At 34.6% G+C, this 26055-nt stretch overlaps 1 protein-coding gene across 4 annotated transcripts in view; it reads right to left on the minus strand.

The window, feature by feature from the left end:
- Nucleotides 1–26055, minus strand: part of PCDH7 (protocadherin 7) — a 266879-nt gene that overhangs the window by 122530 nt on the left and 118294 nt on the right. For 3 of the 4 annotated variants that reach the window (XM_050974230.1, XM_050974228.1, XM_050974229.1), the window contains one exon: nt 19618–19834. In XM_050974230.1, the coding sequence (XP_050830187.1) occupies nt 19618–19834 (217 nt within the window). The remainder of the gene's footprint in view (nt 1–19617; nt 19835–26055) is intronic. The other variant, XM_050974232.1, reaches the window with a different exon arrangement.

Consider the following 26055-nt stretch of genomic DNA (forward strand, 5'->3'; position numbering starts at 1 on the left):
GTAAACCTTTGTGTCACTATCTAGGTGCAGAAAGATACTTCACCCAACCCTACTGCCTCCCATGAAAGAAGAAAGAAAGCTTGAGGAAACTTCAAATGGAGTTTCTCTATTTCCTGTGTACATACTCCAATAATTATTCAGTAAAAATATATTATTATAGTAATATAAAATATGCTCTTGGCTACCATTCTCTGCCTATTATTTTTAAATAATCTTTTCTTATGGAAAAAAATACCACCAAAACCAAACAAAACCCAAAACCAAACACCAAAACCCACCAAAAAATGTACTTACTATAAAGACAAAACTCAGTGCTCTTGTCATCCACTTCACTTTATTAGTGTAACCTTAAAAATCTGAGGCGCTGTAGATATACCTAGAGTTTTACATTGACTAAATCTGGAGAGATCACTTAGCTGATGAATGGTGTTTGGGGTTTCTTTGGTTGGGTATTTTGTTGTTATTTTGGTTTTGTTTTTTGTTTGTTTCTTTTTTGTTTGTTTTATTTTCTCTAGTTAGTTTATTTGTTTAGGGTTACCTTCACAAAACAAAAAGCTCTGAATCTACTCTAATGGTTGCCTGAAGAGAAAAAGATACAAGTAGCTCTTGTTCCTGAGTGTCCTATAGATTTTATCACCCATGTCACTGGCCTAGTTTGTGCTACTTCTTTTCATTGTCTTTTTATTCAAGTATTTCCCATACCAAGTTTATTAAGTTTATTATTATTAATAATACTATTTTCAGAAAGACTTGGCTAAGTGGGGTACTGTTCCCACTTATGTGTCTTAAATATGACATTATTTTGATACCAAACTTGCATGATTTTTTAGAGGTCTTAGGCTGTCTGACTAAAATTGTGAAATGCCAATATTACTTCTCACCTTATTCAGTAAGGAAGGAAACACAAATGTGCAAGCCAGCAAAATTATTATCCTACCTGTAGATGCTGGAGCCCTCCAGGGAGTTTCAGGTTAATTACTGATGACTCACTGGGACAGCTGTGCCTCATTACACTCAATATTTGGTTATAAACAAGTAAGAGGAACAATATTCTCCTGCAAGTCCAGTGAACGAATTGCAAAAGTTGGTATTGAAACCAAGGGAAAAGAACATAAGAGAATGCTGGCTCTACTTACATTTTCAGGTTAAATCTTGCTTCCTCACAGCGCAGGTGAGGAAGGCTCAGCCCTGCCTGTTATTGTTGATTCTGTGGTCAGGTGAATGTTTCAGCTGGGTAAACAACCCAACTCAAACTCTTTTGTGGGCAGAAGCCAGGTGCAATTATTATCTTTCAGTAAAGTCATGTGCTTTTCTGAGTTAGTAAGCCTGCTTAGTTCTGCTAATAATCCTCTTAAATTGCTTGATTTTAGAAACTGGCAACCACAACGCTGCTGCTTTCCTTAAACCATTTCTAGACCAAAGAAGGATTATTCACTTATGCACGTAGTAATCTCAGCTACAAATTGGTGATTGCTGTTGTCAAACAATTCATAATGTAAAAAATGCATTTCTAATTTGTTAATTTACTTAATATGAAAACTTTTTCTACTATGCACGTTCTCCCTCCATAAATATATATCTGAATACATGCACCTACACTTACATGTTACACATGGACTCATCCATATTAACAACTCAGCTAAAAACTGCACACATAACTCTTCATCTGCAATCTTCTGAACCATTTTCCAAGATTGAATTTTGATGTTAGCTGTCAAAAGAAAAACACAGTGGGAGGAAAAAGGATGGCTTGATCTGACATGTCATAGATGTGGGGAAAGATCATTGGTTTGGTGTTTGCTGATCCAGGAAGGCTGGAGCAGCAAAACATTTTTTACTTAGGAATTTGAATTATCTCATAGACCTGGGATGGGAACAAACCTAAAGACAATAGGAAAAAAGGAGTGAGCTTACAGGTATTTTTCATCTGCAAACTTGTAGCTTCTGTCTATCTTTCAAGAGATCTGTAGAAATTGGTTTTCCTTTTATGATGGTGGCTTTAAATTGGAACTCAATAAATTTACAATGTGAAATATACAATATAGTTTATGACAGAATAGGACTGGTGAGTGGGAGACCTCTTACAGCCCCTACAGCCTCTATTTTATGAATAAAATAAATCTCAAATATAATATTTTTAAAGGTTATTTGCATCTAAAGTACTTTTTTTGGTTGTAGTTTCCTTTAGTAAAACTATGCAGCATAAAATATTCCTTTTTATTTTTTGAGAATGTTCTTATTTTGACATGATTTTAAACATATACATATATATAAAATAAGCAAGTAGTCACATTAGAGTAAGTCTCATGGTTTGATGAGAAATTTAAAAAAACCTGAGCTTTAGAAGTGTATTTTGAACCAGACATCCTTAACAAGAGATCTGGAAAACATACTATCAATATAAAAGAAAAGTTCAGAATATCAATTTAAGAGTTTAGATCTGGTTTCCTCTCTTATTTTTCCTTCTTTTTTCACTTACACACAACAGTCAATTGTGTCACTTTTTTTTTTTTTTTTTTTTGTAATTATAATAGAATAGTTGTAGTGGGAAGAGATAGAGCTACAATTATCATCTAGTTTAACTAAAAGTTAAAACATTTTGCTAAGGGCATTGTCCAAACACCTCTTGAACACTTACAGGCCTGGGCATCGATCACCTCTCCAGGAAGCCTGATCCATCCAGTGTTTGACTACACTCTCAGTAAAGAAATGCTTCCTAATGCCCAGCCTAAACCTCCCCTGGCACAGCTCTGAAACATTTTCATGCATCCTTGTCACTGGATCCCAGCAAGAAGAACTCAGCATCCACCTCCCCTTCACAGGAAGTTGAAGATAGAAGCAGGTTCACCTCTCAGCCTCCTTTTCTCCTAAAATTAGACATTAGGGCATGATCCAACAAAGAAAAGGATCAGGTGATCCACTAGATCTTATGTAAATCTTTCCATGGTAGATTTAGTTAGGACAAGTAGAAAGGAAAAGCTCTTATCTCTTTGTTCGTTTTTGCTTTGAGGTTTTAACTTTCAGTTCTCCAAACAAATAGGTAAAAAAACCTAATAAGTTATTTTTTATGGATGTCTTGATTTGATATTAGTGGTTTGCATGACATTTTACTATGAGTCAGGAAACCACCATGCAGTGATATAAATATTACTCCTGCAGCATATCCTGCTGTTTTATTTCTGTACCCCTGCAAGGCTAATAAGCTCCATGATTTATTATCATCATGAGGTGAGGGTAACACTCACAAGAGAGCAAAGTATTTTGCTATTTATTATACTCAAAGCCAAATCATTTCCTTCACTATTAGCATAATCAACTATTGACAACAAAGAACTTATAGAACAAGGAAAAAAAGCTACAATCTAACAGATGTAACTAGAAATTGAGAAAAAAAAGCAAAAAAAACCCAGTGGTTTTCCAGAGAAGAAAGATGTATTACAAATAATGGGATTTACCCCTTTTTTAATATATCATTAAAATGATATATAAATAATTTTTATATATCATTAAGAAAAGAAAAAAAGCAATTATACAATATAAAGTTAATTCCAACGAGTAAGCCATTTCTCAAAAGAGTAATCCACATTATTAGTAAAACCCTATAAGAGGGGAAGGAAGAAAAAGAGAAATAATTGGAAAGTCTTAAGTCCTCAAAAGTATGCATATTCAAGCAAGCTATTAAAGAATAGAAAATGCTGTATGCTATTATTGCCAGTAATATGAAGGAGGAATAATTTTTTTCATACACAGAATTCAGTTCTGGAGAAAAGAAATATTTCAATCATCTTCAATTAAAACAGAGTTTCTGTAACTTGTTCTTTCCTGGGGGGAGAAAACCAAAACGTCCTCCCACGCCCACCCTCAAAACCCACCACACCCCCTGAACTCCCCCTCCCTGCACAAAAACCAAAAGAAATACCCCAAAAATTTAGGATGACAATAGTATCTTCTATTAATTAGAATTCCTGTAAGGAATATTTTTTTATTGTCTCTTGTTTTGTTTTTTGTTTATTTGGCTTTTGCTCAGTTGGTTCGTTTTCGGATTTTGTTTTTTGCCTATCTCTGCAGAAGGATTAAGAACTACCACCTTGAGCATAAGAAAATCTTGTAAAGTAGCATTTTATATACAAAAAAATGTGGAAAAATGAAATTTCATCTTCATGAAGACAGTTGTCATTCTGTCTGCAGGGCTGTGATAAGCACTTTGATAAATTATATAATGATAGGTTTATGGTAAAGACACACTGGGATAGAAGTGTGTATGATCTTCTGGAAATAGAGCACTATCTATCACCCAAGAAAAACAGATTTATTCTATTTAGGAGAAAGATGGAACAGAAAAACTTTGCAGTGTACATGAAACTATTGATGTGTTTGAAATAATTTAAGTCCATTTTCTTTTAAAAAACTGCATAAAGGAAATATTTAATGCATTTTTCTACTTTAGATTACCATTATTCTTAGATAGCTGAACTTAACCTTCGAATAGATGTAAAAAAAAATTTAAAATTTTAGATTTATAACACTTAAACATGTAGAAAGAAGTTAAGTATATTTCTAGCATAAATATAAAATGCCCTTTTCATTCTGTCCAGCTAAAGAATCTCATTTATCATAATTAATGTTGGAATGTTACTTTTGTTGAAGTCATTCTCATATTAGTGGTTATACTGTTGTCACATAATCATCTCCTACAAGCTTTTTATTTCTTATGACAATAAACCAATTTAAGTGATACAACTATGTTGGCTAATATATTTCTGGAAGGTGTGCAGAAGGCATGATATCTTTGAACTTATTAAAAACCCAAACTGAAAGCTAAGTCTGCTTTTCTAAAACACAAAGAGGCATCTTCACTCATACAGATCATCAATGAAGGGCACTGCTTTTTGCTTTGAACTGTAATATTATCAATGAATAGTCCACCACTTTATTAGAAAGCTTAAACAAATATTTTTTAATATCTAGAGGGATGGTTTAACATTGTCTTAATTGCAATTTTAGCTGTTTATTCATGTGTAAGAAAAGCCTTAAGCATATTAAAACATTCAGCAAAATATCCTTCACTCTATTGCTAGCAATAGTACTCCTACTAAAGATAACTTATGGCTCACCAGATTGTTTTTATCCAAGCACCTACATCACAAACATTCCTCCAAATTCTGGAGACTACTCCATTGCATGAAATTTCAGTCAAACTTAAGAAAGGAAAGGACTTTCAGAAATGTTGCTGGCATAGTGGAAGCTTTGTAAACTTTTTCCCTCCTGCTCCAGATATTAGATGAACTTGTTAACAATAAATAACTTCTTGGAGGGAGCTGGAAAGACCAGCAAGGGAAACGGTCAGGACAATTCTGTTGGAATTAAGCATTGCTGATTGCTTTTTTAAATCAACAGGATATTCATGGGAAACTTAGCTTATTGAATACAGTTCTCTCAACTCTGAGGAAAAATATTTATTTAGTAAAATGAATGTGTTGGTTCATATCAAACCTCTATAGTTCCTTTTTCTTCACTTTAAATATTTTTCGCCCTTTGTTGACAAATTATGTGCTTGCAAATCACCATGGATATAGAGAGATTATTCAGAAGATGAAAATAAAGGTTGGAGTAAAGGTTGAACTTAATCAAACTAAAATTTGGAAGTAATTTCAAATTATCAGCAGCTTCCCCTTTAGGAAGCTCACTGATCTTTACAAAGAACTTCCTATTCATTTTATGAAATGTATTTTGCATGTTTCATAAAGATTTTTTTTTTCATTTTTTCATAGTGGTTGTGGCAGAGCTGAAAGCAGAACCTGGACTCTCCAGCTCCCATTATCTATTCCCAATCATGCTGTGAAATGAATTCTTAATCTGAACTCAAGAGGGGAAACAGCTTATTTCTTGCTGATGCAGCATGATGCAACTGCTTCACCTGCAACTGCTTACCCTACCTGAGTTGCTGATTAGTCACCGATATTTGAACATAGGTTTCGTTTTATTAGCTTATAATTAGTTGCCCAACTTTTTGGTTGTTTGAACCTATTATTTCAACGTACTATTTTAGAAGCATTTCTGGTTTTATTTTCTCATTCACCCAAGGAAGGATCTTTGCAAGACAGATCTGTTAAACTGATAAAAATAGTTCTCTCTAGTTAGCTATAGTAGTAATTGCAAAGATTTCAAAGGCTGTTCAAGTTTAGATTTCAGAGAGTAAGAAATACACTAAGACTTTCAGGAAAACTTACCTACTAGAAAATTGAGGAAAATATAAATAAATAGTTCTCTATGTGCTTTACTTGAAAATATTTTTATAAGTATCTTAGGGATCAGAGGCTTGAAAGGCACATATATTTGTATAGTTTGCCAGATGTTTCATGTCACAAAACATCACAACTCTCACTGAGGTCAGCAGCATTTAATATACTGCTAAAAGAGAAAATGTCACATTATTTGGTAACTGACTAGATACATAAATAAGACTGAATTTAAAAATATATGGAGCCTATTTCAATAGAAATATGGAATTATTTTATGGTAAAATAATATAATCATAATTATCTTTATTATTCAACTTTCTACATATTTCTCTTCTCTGCTTCCCAAGGGAATGTCTTGTTGCACACACAGAAGTGCCAGCATGCCCAACTTTATTATTTTTCTGAAGTCACATATATGGAAGTTATGAAAAAGTTATACACAAAGATCCAGCACTCAGGGGCTATGAATAAAGCACAGAAATAGGGAATAGAGACAGGAAAATATGTGAAGTTTTATAAAAATTCTCAGAAATTTTTATATGTTTATATTTTGCTTTGAGGTCAATCTAGTGTCTGTTTTTCTTATGGGGGCTTTCAATAAATTCTGACAGTAATATTCTATTATATATGTGAGCATCTTGAGACTTGTAGGATTTAGACAATGTGTTGAAGCATACAGTGTTTGATCCAAAGTGTCTGTAATCCAATAAGCATAAAATATAACAGGTTTAGATATATGCTACAATTCTACATCCCTACTGATAGCATTAGTTACAATCTTGTCAGTTGAAACTCACAAATAATGGTTTGTCTGCTTCAACAGATACTACTTGCAGTGTTTTTGTGATATCTCAGTATAAAATGCCAGTTAAGTGAAAAGCATTTGCAAAATATAGGGCCTTAAGGATGGAAATATGTGTAGCTTTTTATAATGGTTGTAAATCCCTTCTTTACACAGTTATAGTTATGTGAATGAAGTTTTAATCTATTTTGTTATAGCAGTATCTCAGAAATACTGTATGCTCAAATATTTTATCCCTTTTGTGGAGTGTAGTTCCTCTGCAGAAAGAAGCAGCAATTGTAGCATCATGCTTAAGAAATTTTAGTCCTGTGTGGAATATGGAAAGGCAAGAATAACTCCAATTTCAACTGTCTAAATTAGTTTATTATTTTATTGTTGCAAGTTGACAATCCCTTTGCAATTACTAGTAAAAAAGATGATGCAAGAAAGTCTCACAATATCAGTGCTCAAGACATTTTGAGATTCTGACACCAAATTATGAGGTATCACACAGACACTCTGCTCTCCAAGACTTTGTCTGTGAACATAGGAAAAAAACCCAACAAACATTTTAAAAGGCACTTTAAATGGAATTTCTTCATGTTCAATTGCTCTTTCAAGACCTGTTTGGAAACTGTACTGTGAATACCCTTACGTGAATATACATCTGAATTTCTACAATTGGAAATGATGGGGTTATGTTTTGAAGAGGTAATCAAGAAACTGGGAAATTTATTTAATGAGAGAGTTTCAAGAAATATTTGTGAGAGAAAACAGGGAATCAATACGGCAAAATTTTGGAAAAAACACTTTTTTTGGCAGGAGATCAGAACTTGTTAAAAATCTAGAGAGTAGAAAAAAAGAATTTTTTATTCATCCCAGTTTTCCACCCTTTCTTGATGAAGAACAATTGTCGTTATTTTCAGCTAATAGAGCACAAGAACTCCTGAGCTCCAATACTGCAGAGTTCCATTACTGCCCAGCAGGCAACAGTAAGCATTTCACATGTTAGTATTACTAAAGCACCTCTTTACATTGGGGTGATCTGAACTTGTTCACAAAAGAACATTTAAAATTAGATTAATATAAATGCTAAGAAAAATAGGAATGAATTCTGCTTTGAAGCCTAGGCCACGACTAGTGTCCTTCACTACAATTACGTGTGAAACTACTTCAATCCACAGCTGAAGTTCAGCCCTATGTGGATTTCCTCTTTCCACATAAACCTAATGCTGATAGGAAGTGCCAGGTTGTGAGTAGACAGAACACTGTCCATGATAGAAAGCCAGACCAAAGAGTAACACTTGGCAGCCATTGCTATTGAAACACTAATGGACCTTGTATCAGATCCTTTTACCTTAGTTGTTCTCTGCTCTCCCCTTTCCTGAGCTGACAGTCTCAATGGGATGCTGGATAATGCTTGTGGGGGCACAGGCACCTCTCCAGTAGGCAATACTCTCCAAGTGCTAACTCATTTTACACAAGCCAGTTAATTGTCACCTGAGAGTAATAACTTTCTATCACTACTGAACTGAACTTGATTCAATTCTTTTACTATTTATCTTCACAGTAATAAACAAATTTGTCTTGTCAGCACAGTTTGTTTGCTTTGGCCTTTCTGAAAAAGGACCTTCTAAATGTTCCCTGCATGTGACAGAAAATACAACAGTACTAGACAGAGAGGAGAGGTGGTAGAGAGAATATTTTAGTTTTATAAGTTTCTTAAATTCCTCAATTAACATGACCTGCTTGATGACATTTTTCAAGAAACTTCAGGATAATGCCTTTCTTTATGTTTTGGAAAAGTTTTTCCCCTTAAAATTCATAGCATGAGCAACAGCATGTGGGACTCCACCTGCTCAAAGCTAAAGGCAATTGTTTCCTTTCGAAGAGAAAAGCAAGAGAAAAATATTCACTTATCTAAACCTTTGGGGGCATCTTGGGTTTTTCTGCATTTTCCCATCACTATTTGTGAGATTAGATCTGACTGTGTCTCAAGTTTCCATAGCTATGCTCCTGGCAAGTGAACTATGCCTCTAAGCAACATCTTTTGTTAGAAACAGTGCACTGTGGCAGTATAGAGCCTGTCCTCTGTACTGTCATTTATAAAATCTAGGATGTATTTGACTCTCTCTTTGACTCTCTCTCTCTCCCTTTGACAAACCATTTTGTTTTGCCATTCTCTGTGAGCTTCTTATGCCACTGTTATTTCCTAAAGTTTAGTTCTGCAGATATGACCATTTCCAGTATAGGAGGAAACAATGAGTGGGGAAAAATATTCTATTCTTGCCCTTTGCACACTGCTGTTGAGCCTCTCATTGAATAAAAAAGACACAAAAAAATTTTGGTGTAACTTAAATTTGACTTTTTCCTATCACCCTTTACCCTTCATCCTTGATGTCATCCAAGTAGAGAACTATGGCAGAACATATTATTTTAGAATTGCTTGCAAGGAAAGGAAAAGATAAGACAGTGTCAAAATTATTAAATCCTGTTTTTCTTACAGCTTTTCTCAGGCCAATCTTAATTGCTAAAATATGAGAGGGCTATCTGGAGCATTCTATCTGGGGCAGAACCACAACCCATGCTGCTCCTCTCCTCTGCCTCTCCGCTGTACTTCTGTGCAGCACCACGTTGGAAAGAGGGCTTCAGGAAGGCTGTGAGTCATCCAGGCAGATTGCATGACTCTTGAGTCATACTGTGCAGGTTCCTTGCATATTGTCAGATAGAACAGTCTCCATTCTTTTAATTCTCTAGGATTGTTTAAATTTTTTTCTTACATTCTTTATATGTCATTACAAAATTTCTTTCATCATGCTGAAAGATGATGAAGCTACAATAAGTTACAAGCTTTCAGTAAGAATGAAAACTTTCTGTACATATAATTAAGCAAGTCTCATTTTAACTACCTTTGCCCATCCTTTTTTTTAACCAAAAATAATTCAACTGACTAATGAAACTGTATTAAATACAATATATTAATCATGTTGTGGGTCATTGAATGAGACATCTTCAAACACAACTAAAATGCTTACATTTCTTATATTTTAAAAACCAGAATACATGATAATGTTACTCATGGTTACTCCTCTTTTGTCCATTTAACCCACTTAGCTCTAGAAACAACCAGAAACCTAGAAAACAAAGTCAGCTATTTCATTACTCTCTCACACGCTTGAATAATGTCTGTGTAGGAGATAGCTAGAAAAAGCACAAATCCAGAGCTGCCAATTCTACTGATATATTAAAATAATCCCCATATTATTATTACAATACATATCAGAATATGAAAAGAATGTTGGCATAAATTTTTATATTCAATAGCAGGGAATGATGGCCACTGTTAACAGAATAAAACATTGAGAGATATTAATAACACACCAGGCATAGATAAGTTTATCTCTCAAAGACTTTGTTAAAAAAATAATAGGTTTCTATCCCCCACTCAGAGAAGGGAAGTTTCTGTTATTGACTAATAGTAGAAGGTAAAATTACAACAACTCTCTTTGCCATCTTTTCATAATGAAAGTTTGCAATGTCATATTCCACTGATAGTGTTACTTTAACACCTCATGATGATGTAAATTTCATTGCACTGCCCCAAAAAAGGACACATTCTCCTCTTCAAATAAAATGTGAATTAATTTGAGCAGGACAACTACATAAGAAAACCACTGGCTTTGCACCTGAAATACTTTAAAGACAGTAGGACAGCAGGGCACAAATATCACATACTTTTTGAATTCATGAGATTTAATTTTAAAAACCTTTTCCCAGAATCTTGTCTATGGACAGTACTGGTCTTAATAGAACTATTGCAATTTCAGGAAGAGACAGAAAAATCCTTGGATCAAGAAAATAAATCTGCCATAAAACCATAATGGGAGAAAACTAACACTTTGGTGGAAGATAGTCTTGTTTGCATGCAATTTTAGATATTATAAACTTTGATTTTTATTCCCTTTGTGATGAAATTATGCAGATTTCTTAGGAAAATAACAATTGCCCCTGAAGGGTTCTTCAGGGTTGATTTTTTTTCTTAGATATAGCTGAAAAACAGGTTAAAGCAAGCAAGGTGAGAAAGCTTGTATGGGCACACTTGATAGCAAGAAAGCACACAATAATCCATACAAATTATCAAAACTGTTCTTCCTTCACTGCTTTTACATTTTACTTTTTCTATTATACAAACAGAAGTTTATCTCTCTATCTTAATTCCTTAGTTTGCATTTTAGAAAAAAATACAGATTTGAATAATCCATCAAAACAATTTTTTAAATTTATTTAGTGAGAGATGCTTTTGTCCTTTCTTAAAAGCTGCAGAATGGACAGCTTCTTTAAAATGAATGGCAATTTATCTACAATAAAAGATTTGCAGTTAATATTAGTAGAATTTATTACTCCAGTGTACAGAAAACAAAAACAAAAAAGCATCTTATAAAATACTCATTACTAAAATACATTTTGTTACGTAATAAATGCTGACTTTTGCATTTATTATGTAAGAAATAAATCTGTGCACAAAAATTGTGCACAATTATGTTGGAGCATAAAACCTCTGGTTTTTTGGTAGTGGGGGGTTTTGTTGTTATTATTGTTCCTTACCCAAAAAAAGTCAAGAAGCCCTGAAATATTAAGTTATTGTACTAATAAATTGAAGCAATTTCTTAAAAATTCTAATATATGCCTTGTTCTAGGAGATGCCATGATTTTTTTTACTTATCCAAGACATTTGAGTTGGGGTTCACATCGAATGCTGTGTTGCTGTTGAGGCAAAAAGGGCAATATAGGTGATACAGTAGAAGTATTCAGAAATATTTAAATGTCTGAATTCATATTATGCTTGCATTTAAATCCTTTTCTCATCATAGAAGTTGTTCAATTCTCTGAAATCAGTAATAAAATATGAATATTAAAAAAAAAATTCAGAACTACAGATGACACATATCACACTGCAGCTTCTAATTCCTTTAAATACCTTTCTGTAGATTTTGGAATATTAAACTTACATTTATATTTGCTAAAATACATTAGAGATACACACACTTCCATTCAATTTTTAGGGTTTAAACCTTTTGAAATAATAACAGAATACAGGACTTCTTATACAACAGCAAATTTTAGTATGGGTACAAATAAACTTATTCTCCTTAAAAAAATTCCTATGTACTGTTCCTTTACAGACTAGAAATTTTATTTTTCCTGTGTCCAGTCCAAGAATAATGGGACACACAATCACTATCAAAACCCTTACTGGTAAAGAGAGATAATCATAGTTGCATGCAATGGAAACTGGACAAATTTGAGTATGTAAATCCATAAAGATTACTAAATGCACATTATGTGGCTCAGGGAATCAGAATTCCCAACTGCTCATGTATAGAAGACCACAAATCAGTTTATTTGTCCTGCTATACTTTTTCCTGAGCACCTTATTTTGGCCACCAGATGATCTTTGGTCTGACCCTATACATTCCTCCACAAATAGAGGAAAAAGTCTTTTTCTCTGAAATTAAGATGAAATACCCCCTTGGATCATCATTATAACTGAAGATTTGAAGGGATAGAAATATCTAATGTTGTCCAGAAAACGGAAGAATCTATCATTAAATAAAGCCAACTGGGAAATACAGAGGAAAAATAAACTTCCGTTGAATCTCTGCATTAGATTTTTTTCAGGAAAGAGCCTGCCTTGGATGCAAAGGTTGCTAAATATTCCATTCATAAACCAGATGTCTGTTCTTCCTTGAGTCTAAATTTTGGAATGCATTTTGCCTTCCATCTACATTGAGGACTGCGACAGTATCAAAGGGAGTTCTGCAATCTGCATCAGTGGGAGGCTGCCTGAGCTAGCAGCTGGCACGGAAGACTTGGACAAAAGCCTAACTTCACTAAGTCAGTTGCAAAACCTTCATCAAACTGGAAGTTGATGTTCCAATTATTACTTTTTGAGAGGGGCACCATGTTTGGATCAATTCACAGCATGACAGTGGACACACTGCTTCACTTTCTGATCATTTAGCTCTCCACTTGTCAGTTCAGTATGTTTGTTCATATCCACCTCAGTGAATTGATTTGAAATTCATAGATGAGGCAGGTTATATAACTGCTAATGTCTAGATCTCATGAGTATTTGCAGTGAGAACTGACTCACTGAGATGTGTACAAGCGTGCACACCCACATGCACATACAAACCCTTCCCTACTGCTTCATCCTAACAGATATAACTGCAGGTTTGGTTTTTTAAAAATCCAAAGTCTCCCTCCACTTTAAATTATTGGTTAAAAACTGATGGAATATAAACATGGAGCTCCTTTTTTAAAGGGTAATAAAAGAAATCAAAGTTTTAGTACATGGCATTTGAAGTTATCTAGTATCAATAGGCTATTTTTAACAGAGGTGGACAGTTATTACTGTGTGTATTTTCTTTTTAAGAGCAGGATGCTGAAATCAGGAGTGGAGGAAGAAATCCTAAATTATGATTTTTCAGAAAAAAGGCATATGCCATTCACTCTGCAGCACAAAAGCTAGAACAAATACAATGGGAAAGCAACAGAGAGAATAGAGACATACAATTCTATTCAGAAAATCAGAAAAGTGCTGAATAATTTGTTTTGCTACCAATGTGTGGGGGTGGATTTCCAATACAGAAATATGCATTCTCTCTTTGAATCCAGCAGATCCAAGCTTATGTTCTTTGAGCAGTTAAAATCCTGATCAAGCAGAAAACCATTCACAGCAAACTCAGGTACTCTTCATGAGCAGAACAGAGAAGTTGTTGATATTTGTCTGGACAGTCAATGAAAATATACAAAAAATGCTATTCTGTTATCTACAATGAGAGCTATTTCTCATTGTATCTGGTGTATATTTGGGGCTTTACTTGGCACAGTGGAATTGAAGTACAATGTAAATATAGAATAGTTAATATATAAAAATATATATCAGCACTAAGAATTAGACACAAACTATATTTCCTTCATTTCTATTATAAGTATGTATGCACAACACTTCAAAATACAAGTAGTTCTTAAAGAACAGGCACAATATAGTTTTGAATCTTAAAATAATAATGGACATATAGATTATCAAACTTGTTCCTTTGTTGAAAAAATTTAGACATATGGGGTAAGATTATCTATAGGAACACAGTAAAAGATTAGAAATGGAAAAAAATCAAAGGGAAAAGCAGCCAATATTCTCCCCAGACAGGTTCCCTGCCTTATATAATACTGCACTAGTGTATCAGGGATTCCTGCACAGTTTGTCTTCTCTCTTACAATCTAGGCTTTTTTTTTTTCCCTCTTATAAAATATCTTTTCTCAGATCTTATCAGAATGCTGTGTTCTCAAAAAAAAAAATGGTTAAAGATATCATTCATCACTGAATATGTATGTGTTCCAAACATTACCCATGTATGTTGCTAGTGTTACAGAATCCAAAATTCATCATATGCCTAACTATAGGTTAAGATTCATCAGAAATAAGGGTAAGAATTCTTATGTATTTGCATTATATAATCATTTTTGCAGCATTTTCTTGTATTTTGGGTTCATGCATGCGGAGTGATATTTAAGAAAAAGTAGAGGCAGCAGCCATGACAGAATAAAAAGAAACCAAGCAAACAAAAAAGGAACTGTTACTGTGTAATTACATTGAAAACCTTTACTGATTCAGCCTCTCAGATGGACTACTTACATCAACATTTTCAGGACCCAATTTCAAAACAAAATTATTCTCATGCAATTTTAGGACCTGAATTCTAGAGGAAAGAACATTTGAAAATAATGGGAACTGCAAAAATGCAGTCATTCTCTGAAATAAGTCAATGAGTGTCTGTTTGCCATTATACAATAAGGACAGTTAAGTCTTCAAGAACATTAAGCTATGTTATTTGCACTACAAAAAACTAAAAGAAAAGAGATTCTGTAAACATGGGTTCTCTAAATTAATGTATTCTTTTCTTCACACTTTGGTCCAGAGAACAGATAAGAATCTATTTGACAAGCAAAAGTGAGAGAATGCTCTTATAGATAAAATTAATTATATGTATTAATTGTCAAAATTCACATTTTCAAGCCATCCTTTCATACATTATGAACCCCTTCTTTATACTGATGGTGGAACTTTGACTCTTACAGTCTAAATCAGAAATTGTAATTGAAAACAGAGCACATTATCAGACTATGTGAACCAAGGTAATGCACTTCTCTTCCCTGGCTTTTATTTCATGTGTCAGTCAGAGAGTAATTTATCTACTGATTTCTTTGTGGGAGTCAAGTAACTGAATCACAAAAATTCTGAGCTCCTTTTTAAGCTCTGCTCCTTACTTTATCTGTGACTTCAGACATGTCACTTAATCTTTCTTTACTCCATTTCCCCCTGCAAAAATGGAATCTGTAAACCATCCCTTTCTTTTCCTTCGGACGATTGCTCTTCTCCAACCCTATTTGACACTGAAACAGGGGCTAACCTAACATGCTGTGCTGCAGATCAAAGACATGTTCATGTAGCTTAGCTGCCTGAGCTAGCTTTAAGGCAGATATCTCAGGTGTGGCACACAGTTTAATTAGGACTGCATGGAAACAAATCTCGAGGGAAGATCATACAAGCCATAACCTGCAGTGCTGCAGTTTCACCACTGTAGGTTCTCTAGCTAAATTAAACAAACAAAAAAAACCTGATTAGGCCACTGCATGCATAAATAAACTGTAGGCATGCAGAAATCAGGGGGTAGGGAGAAGGAATATAATGAAATATTTCTGAGACTTGCAAGAAACATGAGAGAGACCTAATAGAACCAGGTAAGAGAAATAAAACAGAACAATGAAAGGTCCATTTACAGATCATATCTGTAATTAATAACATAGAAATTAGAATGAAAAGGCTGTCTTGTCCATTCTTCAGATTTTGAGAGTACATCTCCAGCTATCCGTACCTTTGCTAGAAGAAGATTTATAATCTAGGAAGATTTATAATGCAGAGGAAATGTAAACTATAAGGAAGCATGTAAACTATAAGGAAGCATAACAATCCATAGTATTTAAAAACTAAAATGAATGCTTCCATGCTCATCTTCATAATGAAAAAAAAAAAGGAATAGACACTAAACAGTTAAGTAAGAGTTTAAAAATCGAACCCCAAATATTTTTGTCAGCCTTCAGAGGATTTCACTGTTGAAAGACATTCTTCAGGCCAGTAACTTGTCTTGTGGTAAATTAGTGTGGTTTTTAGTTCTATTATTATTATCATTATTTAGAAAATCACATGCTGACTATTAACTGTTGGGGTCAGGAGAAGTAATTCTGGAAGTTTCTGTCAGAGAGTTTTTTCAAAATTTTCTTCTGAGATGTTGCATTAGGCATGGTCAGAACTAGAAAGCTATGACAAAAGACCAGGAAACTAATTTACCATGGTAATGTATTTGCCCTTGATATACAAATATGAATGTAATGGAAATCTTCTTCAGAAAATTATGGTGCAATTTACATTAAGACAGTACCATTCTAACAGCAAAATCAGAGAAGGCTGCACACATGAGCAGAATTTCTTTGCAAGGAAAGCTCCAAGGGCAGGGGATAAATTAACTCAGAAGTTACTTCTGGTTCTGCAGATTTTACTAATTAACAAGATTTTTGCATACTGAATTTTCACAGTCAATCTGCTAACATTTTTTTTTCTTTCTTTTTTTTTTTTTTTTTCTCCCACATCTGACACCACAGCTAATCAGCAGAATAAAACTTCAATCTACATCTGACAGTCATGTAGGCTGGTGAGCAATGTTCACCATATTCTAAGAAAATCAACTCCCTTATCCATTTTTTCCACTTTTCCAGTGTTTTATTCTCAACTAAGAAAATGTAAAGAAACTCTTAACAGCAAACAGAAAGTTGAATTTCTTATATATTCTGCCTATGAGCTGAATGTTTTACATTTGCCATAACTATAAAAAGTGCTCATTTTCCTTAGTCATCTAGGCTTGATAAAAAAAAGAAGGAAACATTGGAAGGTTTCATGTACTGTGCTAAAGATTATTATTTCAAATTCTAAAATGAAAGGAAATTCAAAGTAATTAGTTATAATTGCATTGTTTCACACCAACTGAAATTAAATTGTAAATATTTGAAGTAAAAATTAATAACCAAGATCACTTCCAAAATGCTGTTTCCATGAAAATCTTCATAAAAATCCAGTATAAATCCTGATTAAAACCTAACCTAGCCAAACACTGCAGATTACCTAGATTCCAATTAAATGTGACAAATGAACGCTTGACAGACTTCAATTTCAATTCTATTTCTGTCAGAATGATCCATTAATATTGAAGACTACATTATCAGAATTTGAACAATTCAATACTTAAATACAAGTGGACTTAAGAATCATATGACAGAAAACTCTCACTCAAATAAGGGTAATACATATATGAAGGAACAAAAGTACATTCCATCCTGTTCCATCATTATTTATAGATGATTGTTAACATAAATTTCGGGAGGTAGATGACATGCCACTGTTGAAATCTTGTCTTTAAAAAAATCCAGAAATCTGTAGAGTGTAATTTTCGCCACACTAACACCCAGCTTTTAAAGGTCTCTGTTCAAGGTTTTATAAAGAAGGAGGAAATCCTGATTCTTTGCATGTCTTACCACACAACATTTTTTACTGGAGAATTTTTGTTCATTAACCATGAAGTAATGTATTTATCTACCTCTATGTTTCTATCTATTAATATTAGAATACTATTTTTTAAACCAAATCCAAGAAATTCATCCTGCCAAAAAAAAAGATAAAAAAGAAGCATCTAAAACATTTTAGTTATTAGAATGTAATTCCAGCTTTTGCACCAATAAGAAAACTTAAACTATTTTTCTTTAACTTAGAACACTGCTCAAGCACTTTTAGTTTTCAATTGCACTTCAGTTAGTGTGATTTTTTTTTCCCATTGGATACCAAATACATTACAAATTATATTAATATGTGATTCTAGAGTTTCTCCAGCATGGATCATGCATAACCTATGTTAAAATACTTTCTGAATTCAGAATTTCATGTCTACAAATTCTCTACATTGCTGGATGTCCAAAGGAATTGACAAGTTGCTTCATTTTATCATCCTAACCACAAAAATCTCACTACAAAACAGGCAATCAAATAATCAGCCCAATTTAGGTACAAACTCCACAAGCTTTTTTTCTGACATTTTTTCCAGTGATACCATTGTCACTTTTTTCCCCTACCACATCCCCAGAAAAATGAAATGTAAACAAATATACTCATATAAACAACCAAGGAAAATATATAAATGCAAAGGTATAAACATACATAACCTGATATAACTTTAGATGGATAGTACTGTCTTCCTTTTTAGTCAATTAATTTTTTTGCTATTGGGACATACAGTTCAAGCATATGTAGATTGCTGTAGCCATTCTTTAGCAATACACACTAGATTGGGAGATATCTTACCATGAAAATAGCATTGTTTTAGTGGGTTGACATGTCTAGCTCAGACAAGACAAAACCCCAAGAACAATTATTCAGTATTGCAATCTCTGAAAAACTAACATGCACTTAGCCAAACTAATAAATTCATTCTATAATAAAAAAATACACCATCCTTCTTGCATGTACCCATCTATTACAATTGAATTAGAAAACCCGTTACTTCTTTGGTTATCAAAGAAATGTTTGACATGTATTATTTATTTCGGTGTTTATGGGCAAAGGAAAATACAATGAAGTCAGTCTCTGACTTCACAAAACTTTAGATCAAGGCCAAAAAGTGGAGAACAGTGAAATATTTGTGGTTTATAAAATACATTTCAAAATGAATAAGTCTTTTTGGTTTTTTTAATCCTGAATAGTTTTAGATAGAAATAAAAAACAATCTAACCTGAGACTTATATTAACATTTTTTTTGGTTTTTAATAATAGGAGAATTACTATGGAATAAACAATTATTTAACAGTTTCCCCTTCTACATAAATGGACCTTGAATTTAAATGAAATGTTATAAATGTTGTCCAAAATAAAGTGTGAAGAAAAGGAAAGTAATATTCTTCTATTCTAAATAATGAAGAATGGACCTGGCACTGTGTTTTATTTTGAAAACAGTCTATACAACATTTCTGGGGAAAAAAGAATTCTCTAGAGTGGGGTTTTAAAATACTATTTTCTTTTCCTAATGCTGTATATATCACATTTTGGGAAATTTCCTACGTAGGTTTTGAGTCAAAAATGGAAAGAAATGAGGATATATATGTCCTTTATGGTCTTTTATCTAAAATGAAAAGTATATAATTTTATTCAATTACCGTTTCCCCGGACCTCTACTGACATTTTTTTCAGTGTTTTAACTTCTTTTGCAGTATAGATTTTAAGTAATGTAAAAAAAAAAAAAAAGTTGTTTATATTAGTGGTGTTATGTTCCATTATTTTGTATACCTGCATTTAAACAAACTTTAAAAGTAAATAATTACAATATTAATTATTTAATGTATTTATTTATGGTTTTGGACTGACCTTTCAAAAGTCTACTTAGTATCACTTGCTAGTGAGATTATGTGTGTGAATGTTGTGTTTGCCCCTACCATTTTCCATATGCTCTGCCTCACCAACACTGCCATCCGGCGTAGTCCTTTCGTAGTTGTCCTCTGGGAGTGGAAGGGCACCCAGTCTTGGCCCTGATGAACTCTTACTGCTTGGTGTTTCTGACTCCTCCAGACCGCTGTCATAGCAACTCTGCAATGACCCTTGATGCGGGTCCTGAGGCTGACTCACAACAGAAAACGTCACTCTACGAAACGGCTGCAAGAGAAAAGATTCTGAATGTCACTGCAAAGTTCAGTCTTTGAACAACTGATTCTCAAAACATGACTTAAGCAAACTAATATTTCAACATTTACCAATTAAGCAATTTTGTCTACATGAAAGCAAACAGAAAGCACAGTTCTTACATAAAAGGCCGCTGGACAGAGTATGCATGGGATTTTACTGCAATAAGTGGTCAGAAGCGTCACACAGTTTATCATAGCCTCCTTTCAAATGGCTACATGGGCTAAGAGAGCTGTTTATAATTATTTATATATTTTGTACAGCTTCTTTATCAATCAGGAGTACTAAGTTGATCAGAATTAATATCAGACTGCATAAAGGTACTTGAGAGTGTGTGTACATGTATGTGTAAGGTTGTGTGGGTGGGTAAAAGTGCTTATCTGTAAACAATATTGTGGGTATTACAAACATAGCAACACACCCATAAGGTTTCTATAAAATCACTACCTGTGTTTCTGACAGCTAGTTAACATGGGAAAGGAGGGAAGAAAACAGGAAAAAAAAAAAGAAAGGAAAGGGACAAAAAAGTCTCTTAGGTCCTTTGCCATAAAAGCCAGTGCCTGGAGACAGGGTGTGTTGCCAGCTGACTTAATAAAGCCTTTAAAGTACCGCAAGCACAGCTGACACAACACGCTTCCACTGGGACTGTAGGAACATGGATTGTTAGAGATTTGTATTCATTCAAAATGACAGATATTGCTGTTGCTCTGGAAGCCTAGATGCTGAACCCTGGCACCAATGAGAATCCCAGGAAATGGAAGAGTCAATCCTTCACATTTCAGGGGACGCTGAGGACATGCAGGATTTTCAGTGAGAAGTTAAGGGATTCTCTTAGGATTTAAACTACACTCAGGCAGCAACGATACATTTAAAATAATTTAATGATACATTTAGAGAACTGCAGAAAAATGTTTGTTGTTCTAGAAAGCACCTTCTGAAAAAAAAAAAACACCAATAGATTCATCTTATAAGACACTACACAAATTTTCCTGTGTTTAAAATGGGGTGTCTGATAGTGCTGTCCTTTGGATTCAGATATGTTTCAAAGCCCTGTGTTAGAATGAGACATAGGCATACATCACTCCCACTGGCAACTTTAGTCACTATAGGATGGAAATAGATATGCAGGCCAGAAGGGAGAAAACAGCAATGGCAACCACTCACACAAGCCCTGAAGAACAGAAATCCACATCAGGTTTACAAGTAGAGGGGTAGGTGGAGGTAGTTTCATTTTGAGGGTACAAAATTCTTTTGAGGGTATAAAACTTTAAAGATACCGAGGTAGTTAGTGCTGATGGTAGACAGGCTGGACAACAAACATAATGCTAAACCTTCCTGGCATGAGTAGATCAAAAGTTTAAACAGGTGACAGCTACCAGAAATACTTTACTGTAACTGTTTGACAGACCAAAACTTCATGCAATGAGATGTTTTAAGCTGTAACCATACATCAATTATTACTTAGTTAGGGGCCAATGACACAAACTGTGAATCTCAGAGATTTGAATTCACTTAGAACATCCCATAGATTATTCCTGAATATCATGCTATTCTGGCAGTTACATTTGGATCAGCTGAGCTGGGAGAGAGGCCCTGTGGCATCTACACACATCAAACTCACTCATACTAGGTTTCCTTACTGGCTTGACCCCAAATTTCCTATAGCAGAGTCTCAGATGTCTCAATCATTAAAATAATTTAATCTCTATGCAATAACATATAAAAAAGTAACAGCTTGAGCTGGTACCTCTGAGGAGGGACCATGAACAGAGAAAATCCTGGGCGTTTATACCTTCACAGTCTAAGTGCATGGAAGTCTTGGGCTCTTCAGCTTCTGCTGTGTCTCTGAGTGTCTGGTCACCAGGATGGGCACAGGTCTCCATGCCCTTTATCATGCAAAGGGTTAGCAGTCCATGGCCTCTTGCCTGGGGCTCCCAACACCCAGAGCTCCCACTGCAGCTGCTCACCAAGCTACATGCACTGACTATATTTCTCAACAACAGAAGGACTTTGGATCATCTACAGTTCCTGCAAGAGTGATGTAACTTAAAATGCGAATTAGAAAAAAAGCCCCATTAAATACTTGGAACTTTATGTTCCATTTCTTATTGATTTCTTGGAAATCAGACTCAACTAGATCACAAGAAGAGAACACCTTTTTATCACATCTGTGGATACCAGAAGAGTAATAGCAAAGTTATTTAAAATAAGTTCTGGAACAAGCTATAAAAGATTCAGGAGCATCCTGTTCATTTTCAGATATTCTTTGAAAGTTATATGCCTTACCTAATTGGCATGTAGGGAAGAGATGTGACAGATGCAAAGTTGGGCTGTTTCATAGCTGAGGCTGAAAATTCCCTAAGAACATCACTACATATCCTTGAAACTAAAAGAAATGTGATGTACTTTTACTAAGTTATATTAATAGTTTTTAAACAGATATGGCTGTTAATCTTGCTTTTCTCTTAAGTGCTGTACTGAATAGGAATTATCTAACCCAAAACTAACACACAGTATTCAGTTCAGTAGAGCCAGTTCAGCCCTTTCCACAGAATATCAATGAGAATGACATAATGATGATAAAATTCTTTCTGAAAGAATGATGTGCATGTTAATGGTTATTTTTCAGGATTTATTACACTTCTACTTTCAGTATAAACATCAGAATTCTGACCTTTCTATTGCATTACCTCTGAGAACCAGACCTTCTCAGGCATATGTGTTGCAAATTTTTAATGCATCCAGCTTCATGGCATAACATCATGGCGTGTTCTTTTCCAATAAAAAGAAATAGACTTGGATTATAATATACATCTGTTACCTGCCCAGTTAGAAACACTCCACGTGATAAACATAAAGAATTTTAAGAACATAAAAAATTTAATATCTGTGTTGCAGTTGACTTTTTACCACGTCATCATCTCTGATATGCAAATTACCATATAGTTTAGACAGTATAATCTGGAAAAACATTTGTCAGAGGACAAATATCAGTAATAAAAGATACTGAGGTTTTACATACTTGGAATATTTGGGCTACATGAATTATGGCACCACATTTTTACACCCAAAAATCTAGGACATCTTGGAGATAAAGTTGATAAAAACACAACAGTATGGGGGTGCTCTAAAATGCCTCTTAAAAAACCCTCTATATGCATGTACATGTTGCTGTTCATGAAGCTCACATGAGTCCTTTAATTGTTACTAATAAGAGCATTTAAGTTAAATGAGTTTAAATCCCTATGAACTCAGTTATGAACACTAGAATACTAATACATAATAATTACTACTTATGCAGTAGTTTCTATAAATGCAATAAGTCCCCCTCAAAACCAAGAAATTTCTTCATATAGTCTAATCTTCATTTATATCTGTAAAACAGTTGTTGTTTCACATAAACCTGCATATTAGTGAAACAAACAAGGGGGGAAAATGATGAATACCAACATTAATGTTTACACAAAGTTATTGGTAAAATGCTGGTCTTCTTATGTATTTATTGCCATGAAAAAATAAGGATAGTAAACTCCACTTTAACAAGTGAAGACAGACTACATACTAAATTTTGTTCTACTATTTATAAAATTACACCAGTAATTTCTCAGAAAAATGGACATGAGAAATTTCCAAGTGTTTTGTGGAGTTGTGGGCTGGTGACAGACACATGACACGATGTTGCAGCATGGGCAGATGGCTGATTGCTGCAACCTTCCTGAAGCATCCCCAGGAGGAGAGCACTCCACCAAGCAGACAGCAAACACCACACTCACACACAGCAGCTGGTTATCTGAGATGGCAGAAGCAGGAAGGGTCTTTGTATAGGTTTCCAGTGGTAGTTTATTTCACCTACACTCTGAAAGCGTCCAGGGACAAAGACAGGGAGAGTAGAGGGTCCAGGACTATATACTGGTAAAAAGGGGCAGAGTCAACAGCAACAATCAATCACCTGAAGGTGCGAGAAGGAAAAGGATTACAGTGACCAATAGGGAAACTCAAGGGTTAATAGGGTACCAACGAGTGTGCAAAGAACAAAGAAACTGCTAGAACCTTGACCATATTTGGTTAACAGGAGGTTGAACTGCCAACACAGGGGGAGTGGCACTAGGGTTGATTGAGAGCATGTCACAGGAGTCCATGGGAGAGGTTAAACTTCTAGGGGACGTTCTTCCAGGGCATAGCCCCAGGAAGTCTAGCAGACCCACAGGCCTCCAAAACACAACACTGAGTCCTCAGCAAAAACCAATAAGTTTAATCTGGATAGCCTTTTTATTGGGGTTTTGGATTTCCCAGGCTCAGATAGCTGATTGGATGGGACCTCTCTCCACCCAGCTCTCCGCCCAGCGATGTATCTTGATCTCAGCTAGAACAGGGTTGGCTGAGGTCTTTGCTTGGGTTTGAATGCAACTTATCTCTGCCTTATCCATGGACTTGTTTTCTTCTAGGTTGATTGAGTTTAGGAGGCAGCTTCAGGTCAGCTGCAATGCGTCATCCAAGTGCTGACAAATTAAGGCACCAACCTATGAGAGGACAGTGTTATATTCGGCTTTATTGATTTTCAATGCACAACATTAACACAGATGCATCTACCACCACTGTAAATCCACATGGTTGAGTAACTTTTACCCAGAGAAGTCCACAATTGTTCAATTTGTCTATCCCAGCAAAAAAGCAACCTTAAGCCTTTATTAGTCCTTTGGTAGGATCTTACAATATTCAGGTTTAGTAAAAAGACCATAAGTTGAATAGGAAGACTGTAGGTTTGATAATTTTCACCCTCAGAAAACTGATATCATCTTTTCTGAGAACAGCATATGGAGTTCTTCCTAATTGTGTCTGATCTTGGAGATGAACAGATCACAGAGGAAAGAATTTGTAGTATACCTTTGTATTATACCACAGTGATAAATCTCCATTTCTTCCTTGTTTCATCTGTATTTCTTAAACGAGACAGTTTTCCTTCCACTCATCCACAGAACAAAAAACACTGCAATGCCAAAGACTTACATTCCTGCTATCTGTAGTAAATGATCTCTATTAACTTATTCTATGGTACACAGTTTATCTCAACCCGTATTAAATAATTCATCTCTATCCAAGACGGAAACTAAAGTTATATTTTCAATGCATGAAGAACCCTAGTTTTGGAGGTTGGCGTTAGGGACAGAGTTGGTCTAGACTTGGTAAAAACCAATATATCCATATAGCTCCACAAGGCTTAATCGTGGCACTTTTTCACCATTATGAGAGAGGTTTTATTTTCATATCCCAAAGTTTGAGGTTTTGCATTGTAATTCCTGGTATTTCACACTGCTCTTGGATTATATTCTTTCATGGTTTCTGTATATCAGTTGCTATCAACATTATAAACTTTGTTCAAAAGTGGTGGTGCATTTGGACTGTAGTAGCAGGGTGGCAGAGTAAACCTTTTTTATGTTTAATTGTTTAGAGAACTAAACTTGCAACCATCAACCATTTCTCAGCCAATTACTCCACAACTTATTCTGTGTACAAAGTGTGTGCACTAAAGTATAGCTATCTTAATTACTTAACACTTGGACAAAAACAGTAATGCTTCCAGGACTTCCTGTGGTCACCATACCTACATCACAAAATCATAAGGACTGAAAACATTTGAATCAACTGTAAAATGCAGTCCAAGATGCAACTTAACATGTAGAGAAGTGTAAAAAAATTAGCCCAAATTGTATAGTAGTATGTTTAGTATAGCAAGGTAAAGCAAGCTATATTTCTACAAGTATTTGTACCAGTTTATTCATTATTGGCTTGGACATTACCCAAACCCCTGGAACATTAGGAATTGCGGTTCTTATTTTTCCCTGACTTTCTAAGCAGATGACTTTCCACTTTAACAGTGTATGATATCCTGGGGTATTTGCAAGAATTTAAGGTGGCCTAAGAGCTAGCTGGAGATCATCTAGTCCAACTCTTCTCCTCAAAGTAGAGTCGGCTAGAGCACTTTGCCTAGGGATCTGATCAGTCAGGGTTTTAGTATCTTCAAAAATGGAGACTCCATGGCATTTCTGAGCAAGTTGTTCTACAGTTTTTCAATTCTAACAGTAAAGGAGGTTTCTCTTAAGTTTCAATGGAGTTTCTGTATTTTCTGTTAGTACCAAGCATTAAAAGTGACGGTAATGAGTCAGGCCTAAATAATATTATAATTTCTGTTAGCT

Source organism: Serinus canaria, chromosome 4 (genome assembly GCF_022539315.1).
Source record: "Serinus canaria isolate serCan28SL12 chromosome 4, serCan2020, whole genome shotgun sequence".
Classification (NCBI taxonomy): domain Eukaryota; kingdom Metazoa; phylum Chordata; class Aves; order Passeriformes; family Fringillidae; genus Serinus; species Serinus canaria.